General features: G+C 44.1%; 1 protein-coding gene across 5 annotated transcripts in view; it reads right to left on the reverse strand.

The window, feature by feature from the left end:
* The window catches only part of LOC147125284 (cytokine receptor common subunit gamma-like), a 61,015-nt gene extending 37,102 nt beyond the window's left edge, over nucleotides 1-23,913 (reverse strand). For 2 of the 5 annotated variants that reach the window (XM_086000561.1, XM_086000580.1), the window contains exons 1-2: nucleotides 23,540-23,913; nucleotides 3,552-3,639 (exon numbers count right to left, since the gene is read on the reverse strand). In XM_086000561.1, the coding sequence (XP_085856687.1) occupies nucleotides 3,552-3,639; nucleotides 23,540-23,642 (191 nt within the window). In that variant the 5' untranslated portion in view covers nucleotides 23,643-23,913. The remainder of the gene's footprint in view (nucleotides 1-3,551; nucleotides 3,640-23,539) is intronic. The other 3 variants (XM_086000570.1, XM_086000599.1, XM_086000590.1) reach the window with 2 other exon arrangements.
* Between the last annotated feature and the right edge of the window lie 236 nt (nucleotides 23,914-24,149).

Genomic DNA, 24,149 nt, shown 5'->3' on the forward strand with positions numbered 1-24,149 from the left:
ATAATAAGAATAAAACCGGACATCAACCTCGGCATCGGATTCGGACACGACAAAGGCACATCCAGCCCAGTCGACCCTGCAAAGTCCTCCTCACTAACATCTGGAGATGTGCCAAAATTGGGAGAGTTTCCCACAGACTAGTCATACTCACAAGATCACACCTTTCAGGTATGTCCTGTCCCACTGGCAGGACAGACCCACCAGAGGTGGTGGCACAGTGGTATGCAGGAGGGAGGGAGTGGCCCTGGGTGTACTCAACATTAACTCCTGGCATCTCATGGCATCAGGTCAAACATGGGCAAGGTAACCTCCTGCTGATTACCTCCCTCAGCTCCTCAATCAGTACTCCTCCATGTTGAACACTACTTGGAAGAAGCACCACTGCTGACCAAGCTGGCCAAGAAAGAAAAGAAAGACTTGCATTTCTATAGCGCCTTTCACGACCACCGGACGTCCCAAAGCGCTTCACAGCCAATGAAGTATTTTTGAAATGTAGTCACTGTTATAATGTAGGAAACGCGGCAGCCAATTTGCACACAACAAGCTCCCACAAACAGCAATGTAATAATGACCAGATAATCTTTATTTTGCTATGTTGATTGAGGGATAAATATTGGCCAGGACACCAGGGATAACTCCCCTGGTCTTCTTCAAAATCCTGAAAGACATAGCTGCCAGACTGGGCCTGCAGCAGGTGGTGAGAGAACCAACACAAGGGAAAATCCCTTGTCCTCACCAATCTACCTGTTGCAGATGCATCTGTCCATGAGTGACCACCGCACAGTCCTTGTGGAGACGAAGTCCCGTCTTCACACTGAGGACACCCTCCATCATATTGTGTGCCACTACCACCGTGCTAAGTGGATAGATTCAGAACAGATCTAGCAGCTCAAATTTGGGCATCCATGAGGTGCTGTGGACCATCAGCAGCAACAGAATTGTACTCCACCACAATCTGTAACCTCATGGCTCGGCCTATCCCTCACTCTACCATTACCATCAAGCCAGGGGCCCAACCCTGGTTCAATGAGTAGTGTAGAAGAGCATGCCAGGAGCAGCACCAGGCGTACCTAAAAATAAGGTGCCAACATGGTGAAGCTACAACACAGGACTACATGCATGCTAAACAGCGGAAGCAGCATGCTATAGACAGAGCTAAGTAATCCCACAATCAACAGATTAGATCAAAGCTCTGCAGTCCTGCCACATCCAGTCGTGAATGGTGGTGGAATATTAAACAACTAACGGGAGGAGGAGGCTCCATGAACATCCCCATCCTCAATGATGGCAGAGTCCAGCATGTGAGTGCAAAAGACAAGGCTGAAGCATTTGCAACCATCTTCTGATAATGAAGCAGTCCATGCCCACATGCAGCAAAACCTGGACAACATTCAGGGTTGGGCTGATAAGTTGCATGTTACATTCACGCCACACAAGTGCCAAGTAATGACCACCTCCAACAAGAGAGAGCCAAACCACCTCCCCTTGACATTCAATGGCATTACCATCGCCGAATCCCCCACTATCAACATCCTGGGTGTCATCATTGAACAGAAACTTAGCTGGATCAACCAAATAAATACTGTAGCTACAAGAGCAGGTCAGAGGCTGGGTATTCTTCAGTGAGTGAATCACCTCCTGACTCCCAAAAGCCTTTCCACCATCTATAAGGCACAAGTCAGGAGTGTGATGGAATACTCTCCACTTGCCTGGATGAGTGTAGCTCCAACAGCACTCAAGAAGCTCGACACCATCCAGGACAAAGCAGCCCGCTTGATTGGCACCCATCCCCCACCTTCAACATTCACCCCCTCCATCAATGGCATGCCATGGCTGCAGTGTATACCATCTACAAGATGCACTGCAGTAACTCGCCAAGGCTTCTTTGATAGCATCTCCCAAACCCATGACCTCTTCCACCTAGAAGGACAAGGGCAGCAGGTGCATGGGAACACCACCACCTGTAAGTTCCCCTCCAAGTCACACACCATCCTGACCTGGAAATATAACGCCGATCCTTCATCGTCGCTGGGCCAAAATCCTGGAACTCCCTCCCTAACAGCACTGTGGGAGTACCTTCACCACACGGACTGCAGCGGTTCAAGAAGACGGCTAACCACCACCTTCACAAGGGCAATTAGGGATGGGCAATAAATGCTGGTCTTGCCAGCGACGCCCACATCCCGTGAATGAATATAAAAAAAATTCTAACCACTCTCTGGGTAAAGAAATTCCTCCTGAATTCCTTATTGGATTTGTTAGTGACGATCTTATATTTATGGCCCTTAGTTTTGGACTCCCCCACAAGTGGAACCATTTTCTCTTTGCCTACTCTATCAAACCCCTTCATAAATTTAAAGACCTCTATCAGGTCACCTCTCAGTCTCTCACCACTCAGTTGACAACAGGCCTATATTAAAAGTGCAATGTGATCAAAATACAAAGTAGAAATTATTGCCAGACATGTCAATGGATACATCCTTAACATGTTTGTGTGACATTCCTCTACCCTCTATTTTAATGAGGTGTTAACTGATTTATTTGAAATGGTTAACACCTCTTCTAAAAAAGCAGATGTAATGTAATATCATACGGATGCTGTTATCACCAACAGTACTCCCTCGGCTGCAGTGTCTTGGCTTATTATAATCAAAGGAAGGAATGATGATGGATGTGGGTTTCTGATCACATCTGCTGATACCAATTTATTATTTACCTACTTTATTGTTATATTTCCTTTCCTGCTTTTTATTTCTCAGCAGCACTAATTATCCAGGCTAAGAAGGTCATCAAGTGATCTATTCCCAGGGGTCCGCCATTGTTGCTCTACAAACGACCACATGAAAGCACACAAGAGCGCCCCAGGATAAGTGGCCCTTCCTCACAGTGGGGAAATGCCTGGCTTTATCCCGGCATTTCCCCAGAATGAGACAGCTGAGAAACTTGTCAGGAATCGTGAGATTGTTCCTGCCCAGTGCCCTTTGTTCCCACCCAAGGTGATACCGATTCTTTAACCTTGTCCTTCTCCTTCCTCTGCTAGAGGACATGTCACACAAGTGCTATAGATGTTAAATTTTATATTAATTTTCATAAATAAGAAAAATTAAAATAATCAATGATTTGCCAAAATAACCAGCTTGTGATGTGAGACAAAGTACCCAGTTGGGCCTTCAGGTTTGTGGTAAATCAGTGTATGCTGGTGTCTACCTTTACTTATTAAAAGAAATGGTTACTTGATGAGTAATTACCAGGAACTAACTCCGCCTGCCCCCACCCCCCCACCGCCTCCCAACCCTGCCTTATTTCTCCACAGCTGAGATAAGTTAATTCAACACTAAACAGGAACTGTAAACTGAGACCTTTCCTGCCCCACACCGCTCAGTACCCGAGTGGGCAGTGTATTCACCAATGGTGAAGGTTTCGTCTTTAGCTGGTCAGCAAGGTAAACGGATATTCATATGAACTGCTGCTGTGGTGTATTTCTGAATCAAGTTCTAGCAGAACAAATTCATGAAACTCCCCAAACGACTTCACTTGACCAGCAGACTCACCAGTAATACAGGCTGTAGTTTGGTTTCCCTTCACTGTGGCTCCATGTACACTCCATAAATTCCTCATTGTAGACAATGCAATTCACGTCTAGAAGGAAAGCAGAACTTGCATTTACACACTGTGGTCTGACTATGCAAAACTCAACAAAATATAAATAATATTTGTATGACAACACTGATGTCCTAGAATATCTACTGATTCGGGAATGTTCTCACATCTGACATAGCTTTGAAACCAGAAATCGTGGAAACTAAGCCTGATTTTGCAATATTAGAAAACTTGAGGGTATGTGAGCCAATGATTATGTAAATTGGGTATGTTCTCACTGGAAAAGTGAAGGTTGAGAGGTGATCTGATTGCTGTTTTTAGGATTTTAAAGGGATTAGGTGGGAATTATATTAGAAGACAAGATACTTCACCTTGTCCAGAACAGGAGAACCAGAGGACACAGCCTGTGCTTGATAGGGGGTAAATACAAAACTAATCTGCAGAAACAAGGGGGGTGATTTTGCCAATGGGGGCCCGTTGGAGGCGGGACTCCCACTTGCCGGGTTTTAGTCCCGTCTCCATCGACTTGTGGCTGACCCACGCTATTTTTTCTTGATTGACCTTGTTAAACCCGCCCATCGGGCTTAGCAGGCCAATTAAGGGAAAGCCGGTGACAGAGAACGTCAGCGTATGACGTTTGATCTGTCAAAAAATTTTGACAGATGAATTGTCATCATTTGACAGCTTTGAGAAGCTGTCAAACTCTGACAATCTCTGTTCTTTGGTGAGTTCTTGTACTCAAGACTCACCAAACCTCTTTTCTGAGCAGAAAGCAGATGGATGTTGCATCGGAGAATGCAGCAGCCATTCTGTCATCTCTGCTGTGGAGATGCCGGAGCCTCTGGTTCCCCAACGGTTGAAGCCTCCAGGAAGAAACAAAGGTAAGGAAACTTTTTCTAACACTTTTCACTCACCTCACATACTTCCCTCTCCGCACTTACACCCATCACTCACCTCCACAGCGCACTTTTCGACCCCTCTCACCCCAGCAGACCCACTGCTCGCCTCGCTGACCCTGGCGGGGTTTCCCGACGTCGGAAAGTTCGCACTTCTGTTGGACATATGGGGATAATCCTCTTAACTGCCTGATAATAAGCAGTTAAGTGGCTGTAAGCCCCTTCCCACCTCGAGGAGACAGGACCCGGTGCGGGTCGGGTACCTGCCTCCCGGGAAGATGGCACGGCGGCGGGTTGGGGGCGGGATGGATACCCACCCCCAGTTTCTGCCATTTTCCCGGCAGTCCCGCCCCCAAACCTGCCTCCCCAGGTCTGGCAAAATTGCCCCCAATATTTCAGTAAGCGAATGGTCAAACTATGGAAGAGAGTCCCTAGGAAGACGGTGGAAACAGTTCATATTGATACATTCAAATGATAGCTTTCTTTCAGACAGTAACATTTTGGGATATAGTAAATGAGTAATTTGAAACATGAAATGTGGTAAGTGTAGCGTGCTTGAGAGGAAAAGGGTGACTTTGGACCGATGGTTCCCCAAACTCTCCACCACTGGGGCTTTCCTCATGGTGAATTGATTCCATGTCAAACATGACATTGGGAACTTACTTGATGCATGTTTCCCAGTGGCTCGGTGTCAATTATTTTTTGATAACACTTCTGTGAAGAGCCTTGGGACGTTTTACTACATTAACGGCGCTATATAAATGCAAGTTGTTGTTGCTGTATCAATTCCGGGTCTGCTGTAGACTAATTGATAGAGGGCACTTGCTATGATTCATCAAGCATTCCATTATCATTGTATCACGTGACTCCTAGGATGGTAGAAGGAGAACGAGATGGACCTTGACATTTTTTCATCTAGCAATTCCTATGTTCTTATGACATGAACACACCTGCCCCCGCAGTGGACTGAGCCAAATTTTGCACTCTCCAGTGGGAAAATGATGAATTGATTCCTCGTCAAACATGACATTGGTAACCTATTGATGCATGTGTGAACTGCAGACTGGCTGATATGGCAGATATCCCCTGCAGTTGCCTGGAAAAATTCTCACATTAGAGCATGAGGTTAGTTCACGGCACTGCAGGCGCGCGGAGCATCAAGTGGTAGCAGTCCCACTGGGACCGCATTATCAGCCCTTCAGTTTCCCTGATCTGTCAATGTGTAAGCATAATTAAGCATTTTGTTTTGTTGAGAAACTTTAATGACAAGCTTTCATAATCTGTCAGGATATATTGTCAAATTTCCCCAGGCCTGTAATGAACCCTTCCTGTGCACTGAATTTTGTGGAACTAGTCAACATCAAAATATTTCAGAGAATATATCTTCTTGGATCTCCTGAAATAGCATTGAATAAGTCCCACAGCGAACTTTCCAGTGTCTTGAGGTATTTACCAGGCCCTTTTACTCTATTCTTTACCCACTATGTACTCCCACTTTCTAATACTTACAACCGCTCTCTTGAAAACCTAAGTTTGCCATCTTCTAACCACTACTTCCTGATTTAATTTGTCTTCTATCCTGCTCTTTTCAATTTTGGTAGCATATTGCACTATTGGCCATGCCCCTTCATCTAGGTTTATCAACAAAAAATAAAATGTTGTAATTTATGCTGTACGTGGCCTTTAAGAATACTCTGGCCGAGTTTCCCTGTTAATGGAAGAATGCACAGCCCAGGTTGGAACCATGAAGGTCTCAGTTTTGATCCCCAGTTTGTGTTGAGTCAGCAGATCTCAGGAGGGCTGGCTCTGGGTTGCTGCACTGGTACTTAGCACACCTTTGGTTAGGGAGGAACATGGCCCAGCCAGGCTTGCCTTTCTCCATCGCTATACAGTGACTCCTGCTGGAATGTGTGCAGGATCGGGCTCACATATAGCCACGCAGGCAAGGTTCTGCAGAGTCCCTGTTGCCCATGGAGCCATAATGCAGCATGAGCCAGTATCTTTGGGAAGGTGACCAAGGGAAAAATTGGAAAGGAAAATTGCGTCACAGTGAATAGAAATGGCGGAGGGAAGAGGATTGAATCATACGTGCGGTCTGATTGTATCTGTGTTGACCCTAGATAATCTCTACTATTCCCATATATGGTTGTCTTGCTTTACAGTGTTTTCAAAGTGTATATATTTAGAAAAGAAAAAACAAAATCAGAAACAATAATCTGTTTGAACTTAAACAAAGTTACTATGGTGAGCACCAAGAATGGTTCTTCCTGTGCTATCGGCGGTGTGAAGAATAATGATTTTTTTTACGTCAACTTCTTGTGGTAATTTTAAATGAGATAATTTTCTTTTAAACTTACAAAACATATATTTATAAAACCACATAAAAATTGAAACCTACTGAGTGGGGAATGTTAAAAAAAACTCTAGTGCACATGGTGAATAAAAATATCCCCTGGTTGTTACCAAATGTGTCATGAAAATTTCCGCTGAATGTTCTACTGAAAGATTACAATCTCATATCAGATCTTCTGGTGAACAAAGGACATGAATAACGTCAAGGGAAAAATATACACATTGATAGCTGTATCAAAAAGATTAACTTCTTGTTAATCTGTCTGCTCTAGATCAGTCACGACTATTTCATTAAAATGATGGGATAGAAATTAATTTATGGTAAATTGCTTCAGAATATATTGTGATTAAAGTAGTCATATGCCTAGTGATGTTGGGAGGAGGCAGATCTCAGCAGAGAATACCTTGAGTATTGTGTGCAGTTTTGGTCGCCTTATCTGAGGAAGGATGTTCTTGCCATGGAGATAGTGCAGCAAAGATTCACCAGACTGATACCTGGGATGGCAGGAATGACGTATGAGGAGAGATTGGGTCGATTAGGCTTATATTCGCTGGAGTTTAGAAGAATGAGAGGGGATCTCATTGAAACTTAAAAAATTCTAACAGGACTAGACAGACTAGGTGCAGGAAGGATGTTCCCGATGGCGGGGGAGTCCAGAACCAGGGGTCACAGTCTAAGGATAAGGGGTAAGCCATTTAGGACTGAGATGAGGAGGAATTTCTTCACCCAGAGAGTGGTGAACCTGTGGAATTCTCTGCCACACAGGGCAGTTGAGACCAATTCATTAAATATATTCAAGAAGGAGTTGGATATATTTCTTGAGGCTAAAGGGATCAAGGGATATGGGGAGAAAGCAGGGACAGGGTACTGAATTTGGATGATCAGCCATGATCTCATTAAATGGTGGAGCGGGCTCGATGGGCCAAATGGCCTACTCCTGCTCCTATCTTCTATGTTTCTATGTTTCTAACTCTGCGTTCCTGCAATTCTGGCCTCTTGCACATCCCTGATTTCCTTCACCCCTCCATTGGTGGCCGTGCCTTTAGCCATCTAGGTCCTAAGCTCTGAAATTCCCACCCTAAACCTCTCCTGCCTCTCTACCTGTCTCACCTCCTTAAAGACACTGCTTAAAACCTACCTCTTTGACCAAGCCATTGGTCACTTGTCCTAATATCTCTTTATGTGGCTCGGTGTCAACCTTAGTTTGATAATCGTTCCTGTGAAGTGCCTTGGGATGCTTTACTACATTAAAGGTGCTATATAAATGCAAGATGTTGTTGTACTCTGCACCATTCTGTCAATAACGAGTCATCATACTGGATCCTCAGATGGATGGGAACAGGTGGTAAAGCTAAAAAGGGACAGTTATCCCAGAATCACTATAGTATACCTCTTGGAAGTTAATGATAGAGTGGGATTGGCAGAGGCCTGATAACAGACCCAATAACAGACTATTGGGCATGCTGTGGGGAGACCACACTGAGGGGAAGAGGGGAAAAATCAGGAAATTTATTATTAAAAAAATGTGAGTCACATTAAACATTTGGAATTGTACAAAATCAATAAAAATAACTTTTGTGACAACAGCCTGGAAATTATTGTTTGCAATGTTAGTGGATAAATGGTTAACATGTGTGTATGGCATTCCTTTGTCTGCTATTTTAACACAGGTGTTCGTTTCTTTATTTTAAATCAGTTGATTTCCCCTTATTCTGATGTTTCATAAAACAGAGCGAATATTAATACTATAGTAAGAAATGTTTGCCTTTTACTTTATTGATATGAGAGAATGTGAGCCTCGAACATTATTGCCTGAAGGAATTATTCACGGGCTTCCCATAAATGAAAGAAAACAGAAGTTATATGAGCCGTGAAGAGGATGTATTAATTGGAAACCAGACTCTTCCCCAGGAAGTATGAGGAATGGAACATGAGACCAAAGGCCCTATTCTAACCCTGCCCACCCGCCCGACAGAGACAGAGCGCGTGGATGGTTAAAATGGTGGTTGGGCGCTTCCTGCAGCGTACCCAACACGTTCCCATCCACCGCCATTTTAACTGAGCTGTTTCCGGTTGCAGGGAAGATGTCCGCCAGAGACAGATGGAGGCCTCATTAATATATAAAAGCCAGGGTCCAATGACGTAATTCGGACCCCGAGGCGATTTTAACCTCGGGTTGTGCAAGTCGCACACATTGTTGAACCCGCCAGGAAATCTTGGCGGCAGGCAGTATTGTGGCGTGAAGAGGCTCAGCTAAGTGTCAATTTTCAATTTTTTTAAGGTAGGCCTGAAGTGGCAGGTGTGCTCCCTAGACCCCACAAGAAAACTTTGGGACTCCTCTGCCCTGGGCTTCCCTCCTCCCCCAACCCCTCCCCCCCGAACCGCGATTGCCTCCACTTTCCGCAATGCTTGGGACGGTTCCCGTGGTTCCCCGGCTTCTTGCCGCACGAGTTTCTGCTCCCGCCTGCCGGTCATTGCTGCCGGGGTGAGGCAGGAGTTCACCCTGGAACATGTCAATGAGGCTCAGGAGATAAAATGGCCCCAGCCTCTCGCCAGCACCGTCATCGGTTCTTCCTGCTCGGCCCAGCCCCCGCATCCCACTCACACTCCAGTTAATATCAGGGCTCAAATGTCAGCATCAAGCACTCCCAGGTCAGGTATAGCATGGTTAAATAGAGACTAAAATTCCCTCTATTTTGTCCAAACAATGTGCCTCAGTTCCAGCCCGAGAAGAGTACCCCTAGTCCACCAGTGTGGCATTTCTGAATTCATCCTGTGTCCTCTCTGATTATCAATGTAGTATGAATTGCTACCAAATTGGAGACTCTTTTGTGCTGTGGCTCCATGTTAACTAAGGAATTGGATTGAAATTCCCCAAACTGCTTTCACATAAGACCCTTACACCCAGTGAAGATTGTGAGCCCATTAATCTGGCCTGGATTTGAAGCATGGTCCCATTGGTGAAAACCATTGTCTAACCCCCTGCATCACCCAGTACCCCTTTTAAGGTTTTTGTTTAGGCAAGTGGCCATGGGGGAAGGCCTGAGAGTCGGTCGATTGTCTGCCTTCTTGGTGGGTGACTACATTCTGGTGTCAGATGAAAGAAATAGAAATAGAAATAAGATAATGAATCCAGTAGTGAATTCAGGAGAAACGTCTTTACTCAGAGAGTGATTAGAATGTAGAACTCGCTACCACAAGGAATAGTTGAGGCAAATAGCATAGATGCATTTGAGGGGAAGCTAGATAAGTACATCAGGGAGAAAGGAATATAAGGATTGGCATTTAGGGTTAGATGAAATAAGGTGGGAGCAAACACGTGTGAAGCATAAACACCAGCATAGACCAGTTGGGCCGAATGGCCTGTTTCTGTGCTGTAAATTCTGTGTAAAAACTATATTTTAAAAAAGGGCAGAGGTGCAAAATAAATAATTGGGTAGATAGACAGCTAGATAAACAAATGGATAAAGAAATGAATGCAGGAAGATAACACTCATTTTACTTAAGTGTCATGTCTTATTTTTATCAAAATGTTGTGAAGACCAATAATATCAACTTAAAGCTAACACTTGGATCTGACCATGTCAGAGTTTTACAGCTGCGTTATAAAGGAGTTTGCCATTTCAATTGACCTTTAAGGGTAATTTTGTCTTTTACTCATATGTGGACTATACGGTGAAGGGTTTTCCCCTTATCTTGATGTTTTCCGCTGTAATGGAAAACAAGCTGTCACATTGCCATTTTAAAGAGCAGTTGGCTTAATTTAGGAACTATTAATCTAGAACAAGAGTAATTGCATCTTCAAAAACTTCCAGCATCTCTCTGTCTCACTTCTAGACTGAACCCAGTAGACTAAATATCCCTCGGTTAAAAATCTAGTTTTATATTTGATGGAGTATGGATTATCCAGTATTCAGTCACGTGTCTACACCCCTATCGTTTTACGCCACATGGAACAGTTCACTGGTCATGGAATAATGAAACTCAGGCCTACAAATCCTATGTTTACCTGGAAATTGCAATAACATTCTTTAATAGGTGAATTTTACAGCATTAACAGCTCATATCTTAGCAGGTTTAATCAAAATAGTTATGTATTAATTTCTTGGAAGTGTTTTATTAGTTTTTCTCCATCCCTTCTGTAGGTGTTATGTTCCATCCCAGTCAAGATGGCTGGCATAAAAGCAGCTACCAGGCCATTGCCAAGAGGATTAACACAAGGTAATTCTCCCTTCCATTTTCCTTCCCTCTGTGTAACAAGAGGTCTGTCTCCACTCGGTCCTTTCCCACGATCACACAGCTGAGATAGGCAACTCACCAGACAAGGAACAACAGACATAACGCCACATCCTACCAAACCTTGATACAGGCCATTGAAAGTTTAACACATGGCTCTGCAATTCCAGATTGATTTGGTTGTTACTATTTCCTATAATAAACTGAGTCTGTTACAAACCACTTATTATTTGAGTAATAGTGATATTTCCAGGTCCAGGGACAATACCATTAATTTGCAGAGAATAAGATAAGTGACTCCAGTTAATAACGTAACACATTTCCAATACAATCAACAGTAGATTCTATCAAAGATAAATTTTTAAAAACTGCAAATGCTGGGAATCAGAAATAGAAACACAAAATGATGAAAATATATAGCAGCTCCATCACCATCTGTAAAGAGAAAAAACAGGTTAATATTTCAAATGCTTGCTCCTTCTTGAGAACTGAAAGATAAACAAATCCTTCTGTAAGCTGGAAGAGAAAAATAAAGGAAGTGGGGAGAGAAAGTGACAATAGATACGCTGATCACCAGGAAGAAATGAATGGGCTAAATGGCCTGAAAACTGCTTGATAGAGAGATAAGGACCCATTACGTGATATGAGATAATCTCAGTGAGGCAATGAAAAGGCATTAGAAGTACAAAAGAACACACAAATAACTAATATGGTGAAAAGTTTGGCAAAAGGCATGAGGTTGAAAATGAAAACAAGAAATGCAGCCACCTGTTCTGAAAAAGAACACTATTTCATATTTTGTTTAACCATTCATTAGCCCTCTGGTCTGAACATTGACCATAGCATTTCCTTTCACCGGGAGGTGCTGGGGATGAGAAGTGGGTCTGTTGGGCACCCAAGGGGAGGGAAGGTGAGGTGATGCTTTGCACATGGATCCTTCATCGGGACACAGCTCTTGCTGGGGCTTCAGTGCTCCAGGTGTTGCCACAGGTGGAGACCATCTGTGCGTTTCTAGCATTTCCTGGTTTCATTCCTAGCCTCATACCTTTTCCATGCCTTTTGCCATCTTACCATTTAACACATTCTTTTAATATCTTTGCATTGCCTCACTGAGCTGACCTTTTATATCATCGAATAGGTTCCTGCTTTTCTATCAAATAGTTTTCAGGTCGTTCAACCCATTAACTTTCTCCCCATGACTCATATCAGTGGTCCCTTTTTCTTTCTCCCTCCTTTTCTTCCATCCTGTAAAGGGCTTGCTTATCTACCAGTTTCTGAAGAAGGGTATGCACCTAAAATGTTAAACTGTCTTTTCCCATCTCCCCGATGCTGATGGACTTGCTGCACATTTCCAGCATTTGATCTTAACATCAAACATAGAGTGAAATAATGCGTAAGTGTACAACAATGGTCCCTCTCCATGTGGAAATCACATTTTTAAGTGTTTAGAGTGCTAGCATTTACAAATGTTACTTCCTAGTATGGTGAAAACAGCATCAGAGTTCATCTTTTCCCATTTAAAATTACAACAAAGTCCATTTTTGTTTATTTATAGTGTCAGTGAGCTGAGTGCACCAGCTAGTTATTGGGCAGATTTCCGTCCAGATAACAACGGAAACTGGGCTGAATGAAATGAAATAGCCCAAAAGATTGCAGAATTTTAAGCATCCATAAACACTTTACGCCTGTTTCCGTGATCTTTTACGCTGTTTCAAAAATCCCTTCGTCACAAGCAGACCCCCACCTTGCCCCCATGTCAGAATGGCGAGTTTCCACCAATTGTGCTCGTTTGCAGGGTGATCATCGGGCACACAGGTCATGTTAAACCATTGTTACTACTTTAAATTCAAGTTTAAATGAGTTAGTAAATTGTCCTGGTCAATCGATCTGGTCAGTTGATCTGCCCTTAATACATAACATAGAAACATAGAAGATAGGAGCAGGAGTAGGCCATTCGGCCCCTCGAGCCTGCTCCGCCATTCAATGCGACCATAGCTGATCATCCAAATTCAGTACCCTGTCCCTGCCTTCTCCCCATATCCCTTGATCCCTTTAGCCTTAAGAAATATATCTGTTGTGTATGTAATATGTGTGCTACTTTGAACCTATGGACAGGACTGCACTACTTGTAGGGCGTAGTGATACGCAGTACCACTCCTGGCCATAGGGGTATAAATAGTACTGTGGGTACTGATCTCCCCTCAGTTCCCGCCTGTGGGCATGAAGTAAAGACCTACGTATAGTCCCTACCTCCAACCAGTAAAGACCTGTTTGAGTTATACGTTTAAGTCTTTGTGTTAATTGTTCAATACAATACACATACTTAACACTGGCGACGAGTCAGGTTCTTACCCTGCGGCAGTTGAAGAGAGGTTTCAAACATCACCACCCCACTAGAAGCGACAGGCTTTAGGACTCTGAAGCCTCCATCAGCGACTGAGCACTGGAGTGCAACAGCCATCCTGACAGCTTCCAGCGACTGACAGAAGTCTTTCTGCAGTTTCCTTGTTCAACCTAGGTGGTGGGGTAAGCCGTGCAGCGTTGGCTGCAAAGACAGGGCTGGGGAAGTTGGAGAAGATAAGGGCGATCGCAATCCCTGATAAGAGCCGCGGTGAAACGCGCGAGCGGGTAAGCCAGAGCCCGGGAGGGAGCGAGCAAGAGCCGCGCGAGCGGGTGAGCCAGAGGCCGGGAGCCGCTTCAAGTGCGAGGCGCAGCGCGGGCCAGCGATCGGGACCAAAGATAAGGGCCGCAGTCGGACTGAAAGGCGCAGCGGCTGCAGAAGCTCAAGGTGCGAGAGCCGCGGTGCACAGCGCGGGCTATCGATCGCGGCGAAGATAAGGGCCGCACTCGGGGGCTGAAGGGAGACGGCGTCGGGGGACGGGTGAAGACCGCCAAGCGCGGGAAAACCGCCATTTTGTGGGCGGAGGACGACGGCAAGAGCGGGAAGCCGCCATCTTTGATAACAAGTAAACAAAATAAAATCTGAGAAATTGCAAATCTACAATGCCTAAACACGGGAATATTAGCACCTTTGATAGTGACCTCGAAGATTGGGCCATATATGTTGAAAGAGTAAAAAATTATTGTAAGGCCAATAAAATTCGTGACCAAGATAAAGCTCTAACATTATTAAATTTAATGGGTGCGAAGACATACGGGCAATTGAAACACCTGTTATCACCAGATGAACCGGCGGATAAGACGTTCGATGAGATTGTTACTGTCCTGAAAGATCATCTAAACCCCACGCCGCTGATGTTAGCGGAACGATTTAAATTTTACGACAGAAGGCAGCTACAGCATGAAAGCAGTGCTGAATATTTGCTGGAATTGCGTAAATTAGCGAAATATTGCCAGTTTGGAACGGGACTGACAGAGGCACTTCGAGACAAATTTGTGTGTGGTTTATTTAAACAGGATACACAAAAGCGACTGCTCGAGGAGAATGAGCTGACGCTTGAGAAGGCGGTCACTATGGCAGCAGCACACGAAGCCGCAGCGAGAGGCACGGCAGTAATGCAGCTACGGTCACCGGAGCTCAGTGCACACAAATTGGGTGTGAGTTCTGGCAAATGTTATCGTTGTGGAAAGACAACGCATGATCAGAACCAGTGTTGGTTTAAAAACCAAGAATGTAGAACTTGTGGTAGGCTTGGACATATAGCTAGAGTATGCAGGTCAGCGAAGAAGACCAGCAACAAGAAGTCACCGCAAGGGAAATACGCAAAGGTACACAAGGTGGCCGAACAGGAGTCCGATTCAGACGCAAGCAGTATTGAACTGGCTAGCTTAAGGGTACTCAACGTTGGTAAGGGTGCAGACCTCCAGACAATTCAGATAGAAGGAGTCCAAGTAAAAATGGAATTGGACACTGGATCGGCATTGTCGGTCATGAATAAGAAAGATTACAGAAGGTTATTCCAACATATTCCCCTACAGGATACGGAGATTATATTGACAACCTACACGGGGCAGAGAGTGTACCCCATCGGGACAATAAAGGTTGCAGTGGCCAACAAGGGCGAAGGAAGTCAAATAATGGACTTATATGTGCTACCGGAGGGAGGTCCACCACTACTAGGCCGGGAGTGGTTTAGAAACATAAATATGGACTGGCATTCGCTAAAAGCCATAAAGAGTGAGAACTCGGTGCAGATAATCAGCCCAGACTCTAGAACTGATGATGGTAAGACCAACCCATGTGCAAAAGACAAAGTTTCAGCACAGAATTCCACTGAGCAACAACAACATAGTTTAACAGAGAATTCTGAGTCTGTCAAGTCTACTGATGTGCCCATTTCTGAGGGACACCGGGCTTGAACTCAACTCCATTTCAAACTACAACAGCAATTAGAACAAATGCTTCGCCGTTTTGAGCAAGAGTTGAATGCAACGAAAGAGTTCTTTGATATAGAGTTGGAGAATCTGGAAAGACAACAGAAGCAGCTGATGGAGAAAATGGAGCAGGAGCACACAAAACGTCTGATGTCAGAGGAGTTAACGGTCAGCCAACTCCTGCATATGCTGAAGGACAGGACTCTGAAATGGGAAAAACTTGAACACGAGCTGCGATCTTCAAAGGAAAAGGGTTCGGAGCTCTCAAAAGTCATTGAGATGGCTGATGTGACGACACAGACTGAAACGACTGCAACAGAGCAGCCATTGGATGCCAAAAGTACGCTGACTCACGTCAATGTAGAACAACAGACCGCTGAAACAGCTGCTCCGGTAGAGGGATTGCATAGTCCGATCAATCAATCTCCAAAGGAAGTTGAAGTATTAAAATCACAAATGAGGTCACTAGTAAACGACTTGCTGAAAGCCCAGAAAAAGCTGGATGCAGAGGTACACATGAAGAAGTCTCTTCAGGAAAGATGTCTGGATTTGGAACAAGAGCTGGCTAACGTCCAGCTGGGTATGGAGGAAATAGACGACCCTCTCACTGGTCTAGCTCAGGACGACACCGAATATTACCATGACCTGGTGGACGACACCGAATATTACGATGTCCTGTCCTGCCCAGCTTGTAACTTCGACTCCCAAAGTGCAGAAATCATGGAGGAGCACCAAAAGTCTACGGAACATCGGGAGAAGCTGGCTCTACGACGGAAACAGGAGGAAGAGAAGGAGGAACTGCGCATGCAGCTGGCAGCTGTGGCAGCTGACAATGGAGCCCAGAGAGTCTCCAAGAAGCAGAAAAGGAAAAGTCGAAACAGAAGATGACCCATCTGAACCATTATTACCTCTACCAGATCACACACGTGGTCCCTCCGAACGGAGCCAATTCAGTTCGGAAGTTCAAACTGTTAAATCCATGGAAGGACTATTGAATGAGTCACTCCAGCAACGTGAACCGACTACACCACAGAGATTGAATCTGTGAACTGTTTTCCGCAGAGACTGAATCTGTGATCTGTTTTGACATGAAGTTATCTATGTATCTATGTTATTCTGTTATGTAAACCTGAAGTTATATATGTATATATGTTATTACGTTATGTTAAATGGGGAGATGACTGTAAAGCTAGGAAGGGAGGAATGTTGTGTATGTAATATGTGTGCTACTTTGAACCTATGGACAGGACTGCACTACTTGTAGGGCATAGTGATACGCAGTACCACTCCTGGCCATAGGGGTATAAATAGTACTGTGGGTACTGATCTCCCCTCAGTTCCCGCCTGTGGGCATGAAGTAAAGACCTACGTATAGTCCCTACCTCCAACCAGTAAAGACCTGTTTGAGTTATACGTTTAAGTCTTTGTGTTAATTGTTCAATACAATACACATACTTAACAATATCCAACTCCTTCTTGAATATATTTAATGAATTGGCCTCAACTGCCTTCTGTGGTAGAGAATTCCACAGGTTCACCACTCTCTGGGTGAAGAAATTCCTCCTCATCTCAGTCCTAAATGGCTTACCCCTTATCCTTAGACTGTGACCCCTGGTTCTGGACTCCCCTGCCATCAGGAACCATCTTCCTGCATCTAGTCTGTCTAGTCCTGTTAGAATTTTATAAGTTTCAATGAGATCCCCTCACATTCTTCTAAACTCCAGCGAATATAAGCCTAATCGACCCAATCGCTCCTCATACATCATTCCTGCCATCCCAGATAAGACCTGTGACCAGCAGTCAATTGAAGCCTCACAGGTGTGCCCTGCTCTGCTGCAGTAAAGTACGTAAGTGAAGACAGCAGTGACCAGCAGTCAATTGAAGCCTATTAAAAAGTAAGACCAAGAGCATTAAATCAGTCAATTGAAGAATGGCTAATTCCTGGCAATCCAACTCCTCTTTGTAATGCTGGAGAATGAATTGTTCCAGTCACGAATCGATTACCATCTATTATGCTGCTTGATTGCACCGATTCATGGGAGATTTTATGATCGGGTTTATGCTAAGAGTTTGCACAGGAACTTGGGCGGAACATCACCTTTAGATTTGATAGAGGTGTTCAAAACCATGAGGGGTTTAGACAGAGTAGATAGAGAGAAACTGTTCCCATTGGCGGAAGGGTCGCGAACCAAAGGACACAGATTTAAGGTGACTGGCAAAAGAACTTTTTTACACAGCGAGTGGTTAGGATCTGGAATGCATTGCTTGATAGGGTGGTGGAGGCAGATTCAATCGTGGCTTTCAAAAGAGAGTTGGATAAGTACCTGAAGGAAATTTTTTTTGCAGGGCTACGGGGAAAGGGCGGGGAGTGGGACTAGCTGAAGTGCTCTTGCAGAGAGCTGGCATGAGCTCGACGGGCCAAATGGCCTTCTTCTGTGCTGTAACCATTCTATGATTCTATCACGTGGACAAATCCAGTGCAGTGTCCAGCACATTCTGGGCGCATTTTCCTGATTGCACCCCCCAGCGGAAATGCCACACCATTGTATTTGTCAACAATTACTATACTCACCAGCATTTTAAACACACTCGGGGATACAACACTAATTTTAAATTCTAATTTGAAATAGAAAATCTCAGTTGGACCTTTACTTTAGATGCTAAGGCTCTGTTCACCATACAATGTCCTAAATACTGGGGGTGAACATTTGCTTTGCCTGTTTTCAAGCCTGAAATAGGCCAGAAGCTGGAGACCTGAGGCTCACCCAAAATTGGACCATCAGGCACCAATCAAGCATCCAGAGACAGCTCATCGGTTCCCCAAGGACAAGGTTGGTCCGACTGCCTCCCTGGCAGTGGCCCACAGGTAGCTAGGGTGGGGGAAGGTGATTGGGAGGGCGGGGGCAATCAGGAAGGCAAACAAGCAGAGACCAGCAACACTCTTCAAAACTACTGTGGAGCCAAAAAGTGAGCTCTTACTCCTCACAGCTCCACATTCAAATAAGTATATATTTTTAAAACATCCCTTTTTGGTGGTGACGTTCAGCAGTCTCTTTAAGGACCATTGGTTAGGCTGCGTGTAGAAATGATTATCCTGAATGCAGCAGGCCTAGCTCTGGCCGCCTTCATGGCAGTCCAATTTTGGGAAGGGGCCTCAAACAGGCATTTTGCCCCCTATTTGCATATGCAAAGGACCTAACACCTCTTTCCAGTGCTGGCCCTGAACAGCTCTTTCTGCCTTTAGTAATATGATGGGTGGCTCACTTCCTGTGAGGAATGTGCATGCGCATGCCACTTTGATGCCTATTTTACACCTGTTTCTAGGCCTGTGGCTCTCACACTGTGGTTTTGCTCAAGTTGGACTCAAGCCTTTCTACTGGCAGTAGTTTTTATCTTGGACACTGATGGTCAGTGTGCTACGCGTGCTCAATGTTTGATGACGTTAATGCTGAATAATGAACGATTGCAACATATTTAACTGCAACTTTATCAAGAACCAATTAACAATCGATGACGGGAAAGTAACAATCTCTTAATAATAAATAATAATATTTTAAGTGCACTATTTTGGTGCAATGTCAGTTAAGAATGAATGGTAGCTCATATATTTCTCCCATTGCTTTTGCCAATTTTTACCTCTTGTCTTCTGAGAGTGCTAACTCTTGCTGGGGTTTAGGTCCACAGGTGCTGGCAATCCTCCAGTACATTACTCATGCGGCAATTCTTAATATGTGAGCCTAAACAACGTAGGCTATTCAACTATGGGAAGTATCACTGCCAAGCCCATCTTTTATCCAGCATACGTGATCGGATAATAAGGAGAAGTGGAAACACTTTCTATTTTACCCCTCTTCAGCTGAAGGGGACTGAGGCCAATTATTGCACCACCTGTTCAAATCAGCTAAGTCAACAGAGTCTTTCTACTGAACCAGGGACCCTCTGGTGTATATAGTCTACTACCACTGCATATTGTGTATTTACCCACTAAGGCATGGGGGCAGTAATTAATTATTGCATTACAGTGGATTATTATTCAGCATTAGAAATGCTCAGAAACTCTCATCAGTCTGAAATAACGTGATAGAAAGTACAGATGTACAATGACAAAACTCGTCGGACTGCTTTAGAAAAAAAAGTAGTTAACAGCTGATATCAGTATAACGTATTGCATAAAAATCACTCTGACCAAAAAATGAAAGTTAATTAGCAGAAATTTGCATGTGAATAATAGATTGCATTCCATAACAGATGGAAAGTGTAATGAAAAGAGTTGTACAGCATGCAGTCCTCCTACATGCTAGTCATTAAACTAGAGCTGTTAACTTTTCCTGCATTGTCTCCAAATCCTCTTTTAGCTGCAACTCAGGATCAAACTGAGTTTAATGAGCAAGTTGATATACCATCAATATAAATACATTACTAGCCTGGGGGAGAGTGGGGAGCAGAGATGGTGCTCGCCCGGTTTCAAATGCGTGTTTTAAAAGTGGAGGCAGCTCTGAGGTTGCTGTATTACTAGACACATTCTAGCAGCACTGCAGCAACTCACCAAGGCTTCTTCGGCAGCACCTCTCAAACCCGTGACCTCTTCCACCTAGAAGGAGAAGGGCAGCAGGAGCATGGGAACACCACCACCTCCACATTCCCCTCCAAGTCACACACCATCCTGACTTAGAAGTTTATCGCCGTTCCTTCATCGTCACTGGATCAAAATCCTGGAACTCCCTAACCTAACAGCACTGTGGGAGTACCTTCACCACATGGACTGCAGTGGTTCAAGAAGGCGGCTCACCACCACCTTCTCCAGGGCAATTAGGGATGGGCATTAAATGCTGGCCTTACCAGTGGCGTCCACATCCCGTAAACGAATAAAAAAAAAAATTCCATCTTATGTGACATATGTGTCACTTCCAACCTGAAAATGGGTTAGCCTCTGCCCTAATTCACATTCGCAGGGCTCCTCAGTGCAGCCTTGTGTAGCTTCCACTTTATCAGACAAAACAGTGACGTAGATGCACTGGGATGAAAAGGGAGATTGACCTTGGACTGCTTTGGTTCCCGATCATTGTAGCCAGAGTGGTTGGCCTGCTGTTTAGAGAGTGGCTCTGTTTAGACTGGCCAGGCTGATCAGTGGCTGGCCGTTTTTAACTTTTAAAAATCTGGTCATTTTTTGTTGTTGTTGCTGATCTTTAAAAATAACACAACAGGGACAGATGCTTGGCTGCAGAATGAGGAGGAGAGGCCTACTTCTTGGCTCCTGACCTTTTACCTATAAAACTTCAATATTCTATTAGGTGTAACTTTATCAGTTGTACGTATCACATTGATAAAGTGGTGTCTTGACACGTGGTACCCCAAAGACTCGAGCTGAAGCATATTTCCTGTGGTGTAATTGGTCTATATTATCGCCTACCCTTCAGCTCCACCGTAACTAGCTCTGTGTCATATCTTTGTGTAATGTACTTTCACAACATACTGAAACAATTTTTAAGTTATAGATTGTGAAGCTCTTTACTAAGTATTACTTCTAAGAATGTAGATCTAATCCTGCAATGCTTGCTCATCAAGGACAAGGATAACCTCAACAAGAACTAGGATTGTTTTATGAGTTTTTCAGTGCTTGCCTTTGAAAAAACTATCCTCCAAATATTTACTTCCCTCTTTTCCTGGGTAGTACATGGCTCCACAGGCATCTGCAATCCTTCAGTACATAGAAACATAGAAGATAGGAGCAGGAGTTGGCCATTTGGCCCCTCGAGCCTGCTCCGCCATTCAATGAGATCATGGCTGATCATCCAAATTCAGTACCCTGTCCCTGCTTTCTCCCCATATCCCTTGATCCCTTTAGCCTTAAGAAATATATCTAACTCCTTCTTGAATATATTTAATGAATTGGCCTCAACTGCCTTGTGTGGTAGAGAATTCCACAGGTTCACCACTCTCTGGGTGAAGAAATTCCTCCTCATCTCTGTCCTAAATGGCTTACCCCTTATCTTTAGACTGTGACCCCTGGTTCTGGACTCCCCGCCATCGGGGACATCCTTCCTGCATCTAGTCTGTCTAGCCCTGTTAGAATTTTATAAGTTTCAATGAGATCCCCTCTCATTCTTTTAAACTCCAGCGATTATAAGCCCAATCGACCCACTCTCTCCTCATACATCATTCCTGCCATCCCAGGACCTCATCATTATTAGTAGGCTATTCAACCATTGGAGGGCATCACTGTCAATCCTGCCCTTAACCAAAATCTACAACATAGCAGGAGCCACTAGACGGTGATCGAGTGTGGGAACTCCTCAGCTGAATTCCCCCACCTTCCTTAGTTCTGGAATGCTGGGGCCGGCTGTAGTCCTCTATTTCTTCTACAGCTAAGAAGAGCTCACTCAGCACAAGCTGAAGATCTTTACGTTTGTATAGCATAGTGGGTGTCTTTAACCTGGACATAGCTTTGTATGTAACATACAGTTCAAAGGAATTTGCACTGCACTGCGTTCCTATTCAGTGGATAACATACTAACCCAATACATAGTGACAATGAAATATCAGCTCCAATTTTCGATTGCATAATTCAACTATACATTTTAATTAGTGATGAAGATTTACTTTTTTGAACTGGGTAGGACTTTCTCAGTTTCCCATTCTCTCAGTAGATATATCAAGTATTCATATATGGCCTAAACTCTGATCAGTTGATGCAGCAGGATGCAGTAGCCCGGTGGTGATGGCACTGGGCTCGTAACCCGATTAGTCCAATGATTGCCATATTATGGGCGCACCAGAAAATAAACATCTGAAAGTTGTTGAATTGTCGCAAAAGCTCAATTGGTTTACTAATGGGAAGGGAACCTGCCACCCCTACCCAGTTTGGCCCACATGTGACTCTGCGTGATTGATTTTTAATGTCCTCAGGGCAACTAGGGATGGTCAGTAAATACTTCCTTACCGGTGTTGTCCATTACCCAAGAACAAATAAAGAAATTAACCAGGTCATGCATGAGGCTATAATTGGGCTGTAAATCAAGTATAATGTATAATCGACTTTGTAGGACCGAACAGCTCAAATGATTCACTCAGTCGAACACAGTTCAGGACTTTCCCATTCTATGAGTAGGTTTATCATGTATTTTTATAAGTGGGCTAAACTCTGCTTGGTCTACGCTTCTATGTATAAGATTATTTTTACTTGCTCAGTGTTTGTGATAAAAATGTGACTACTTGAGGCTGAGATCAATTTTGATTTTAAAAGATCCTCTAAAATGTTTTAAATTATCCATCAAAAAGTCCATTTTTATATTTCGTAAATATGAGAGTGAAGAGGGAGTAGTTATATAGTTCCTGTTGTTCTGATTCATTTAAACAAGATTTGAATTATTGCCATTCGTGCTTGGTACAGCGCACTTGACCATATTGTCGATGAAGATACCTTAGAGTGTCAGCCATGGCTCAGTGGGTAGCACTCTCGCCTCTGAGTCAGAGGATTGTGGATTCAGGTCCCACTCCTGAGACTCGAGCACAAAAATCTAGGCTGACACTCCAGTGCAGTACTGAGGGAGCACTGCAATGTTGGAGATGCTGTCTTTCGGATAAGACGTTAAACCGAGGCCCCGTCTGCTCTCTCAGGTGGATGTAAAAGATCCCATGGCACTATTTCGAAGAAGAGCAGGGGCGTTCTCCCCAGTGTCCTGGCCAATATTTATCCCTTAATCAACATAACAAAAATAGATTATCTGGTCATTATCACATTGCTGTTTGTGGGAGCTTACTGTGTGCAAATTGGCTGCCGTGTCTCCCACATTATAACAGTGACTACACTTCAAAAAGTACTTTATTGGCTGTAAAGATTTGAGACGTCCGGTGGTCGTGAAAGGCGCTATATAAATGCAAGTCTTTCTTTTTTTAATTTCAAATGAAAATCAAACAACAAATATGAATTTTTAGCACATTTAAATAGAAACAGAATTAAAGACAATTGTTCAGAAACCCAAAAATATTTTTAACTATATGTTTCAGGTAGTGTAAACAGTAAAACGGGGTCTAAATGGGGCAGTGGTAAATACACGCTTCAAAATGTTTCCTTCCTGCTAGCTTAAAATAAGAAATAGAAAAATAGCAAACGACTCACCATTTGACTGCGTGCTGGCTGCCACATTGCATAAAACAACCAGCCAGATCAAATAAATCAGCTCTGGCAATACTTGTCCTTTCAACGAGCATTGGCTAGCCATTTTTGAGATTGCTGCGAAATTTTAGTGGAATCTCAAACACTAGGCATTTGTTAATTCCATTCTATAGCAGACCTGTATGCAGCCGTTCTCTTCTGTGGTCTGATAATAGGCGTCTCTTCAGTTGAGCAGTTTCCTCCTCCCTCGCTCTTTTTTTCGCTTTAGATGCAGTATTTCCTGTGTCTTGGCGTAGGCGATGAATGTACGCGCCATTTCATTTAAAATGTTTTCCAGGTAGTGTTGAGGTTTGGTGTTTCCACATGCTGCACAGATGAACAATAGGACACGGAGCCACAGCTGCTGTTTCCTTCTCCACCTCTCCTCCCTTCCGGCCCGCCATCAAGGTGTCAGTCGGCCTGTTCTGGGGGAAAATAGAGAGCAGGGTCCAAGGGGGAAAAAATAATCAAGAAAGCCCAATTATGCTTGCAGATCTGTTGCAGGTATCATGGAATCATACAGCACAGAAGGAGGCCATTTGGCCCAACACGCCTGTACCGGCTCTTTGAAAGA

This window comes from Somniosus microcephalus, chromosome 1 (assembly GCF_052327205.1).
Source record: "Somniosus microcephalus isolate GS21.2 chromosome 1, FLI_Smic_1.0, whole genome shotgun sequence".
NCBI lineage: Eukaryota > Metazoa > Chordata > Chondrichthyes > Squaliformes > Somniosidae > Somniosus > Somniosus microcephalus.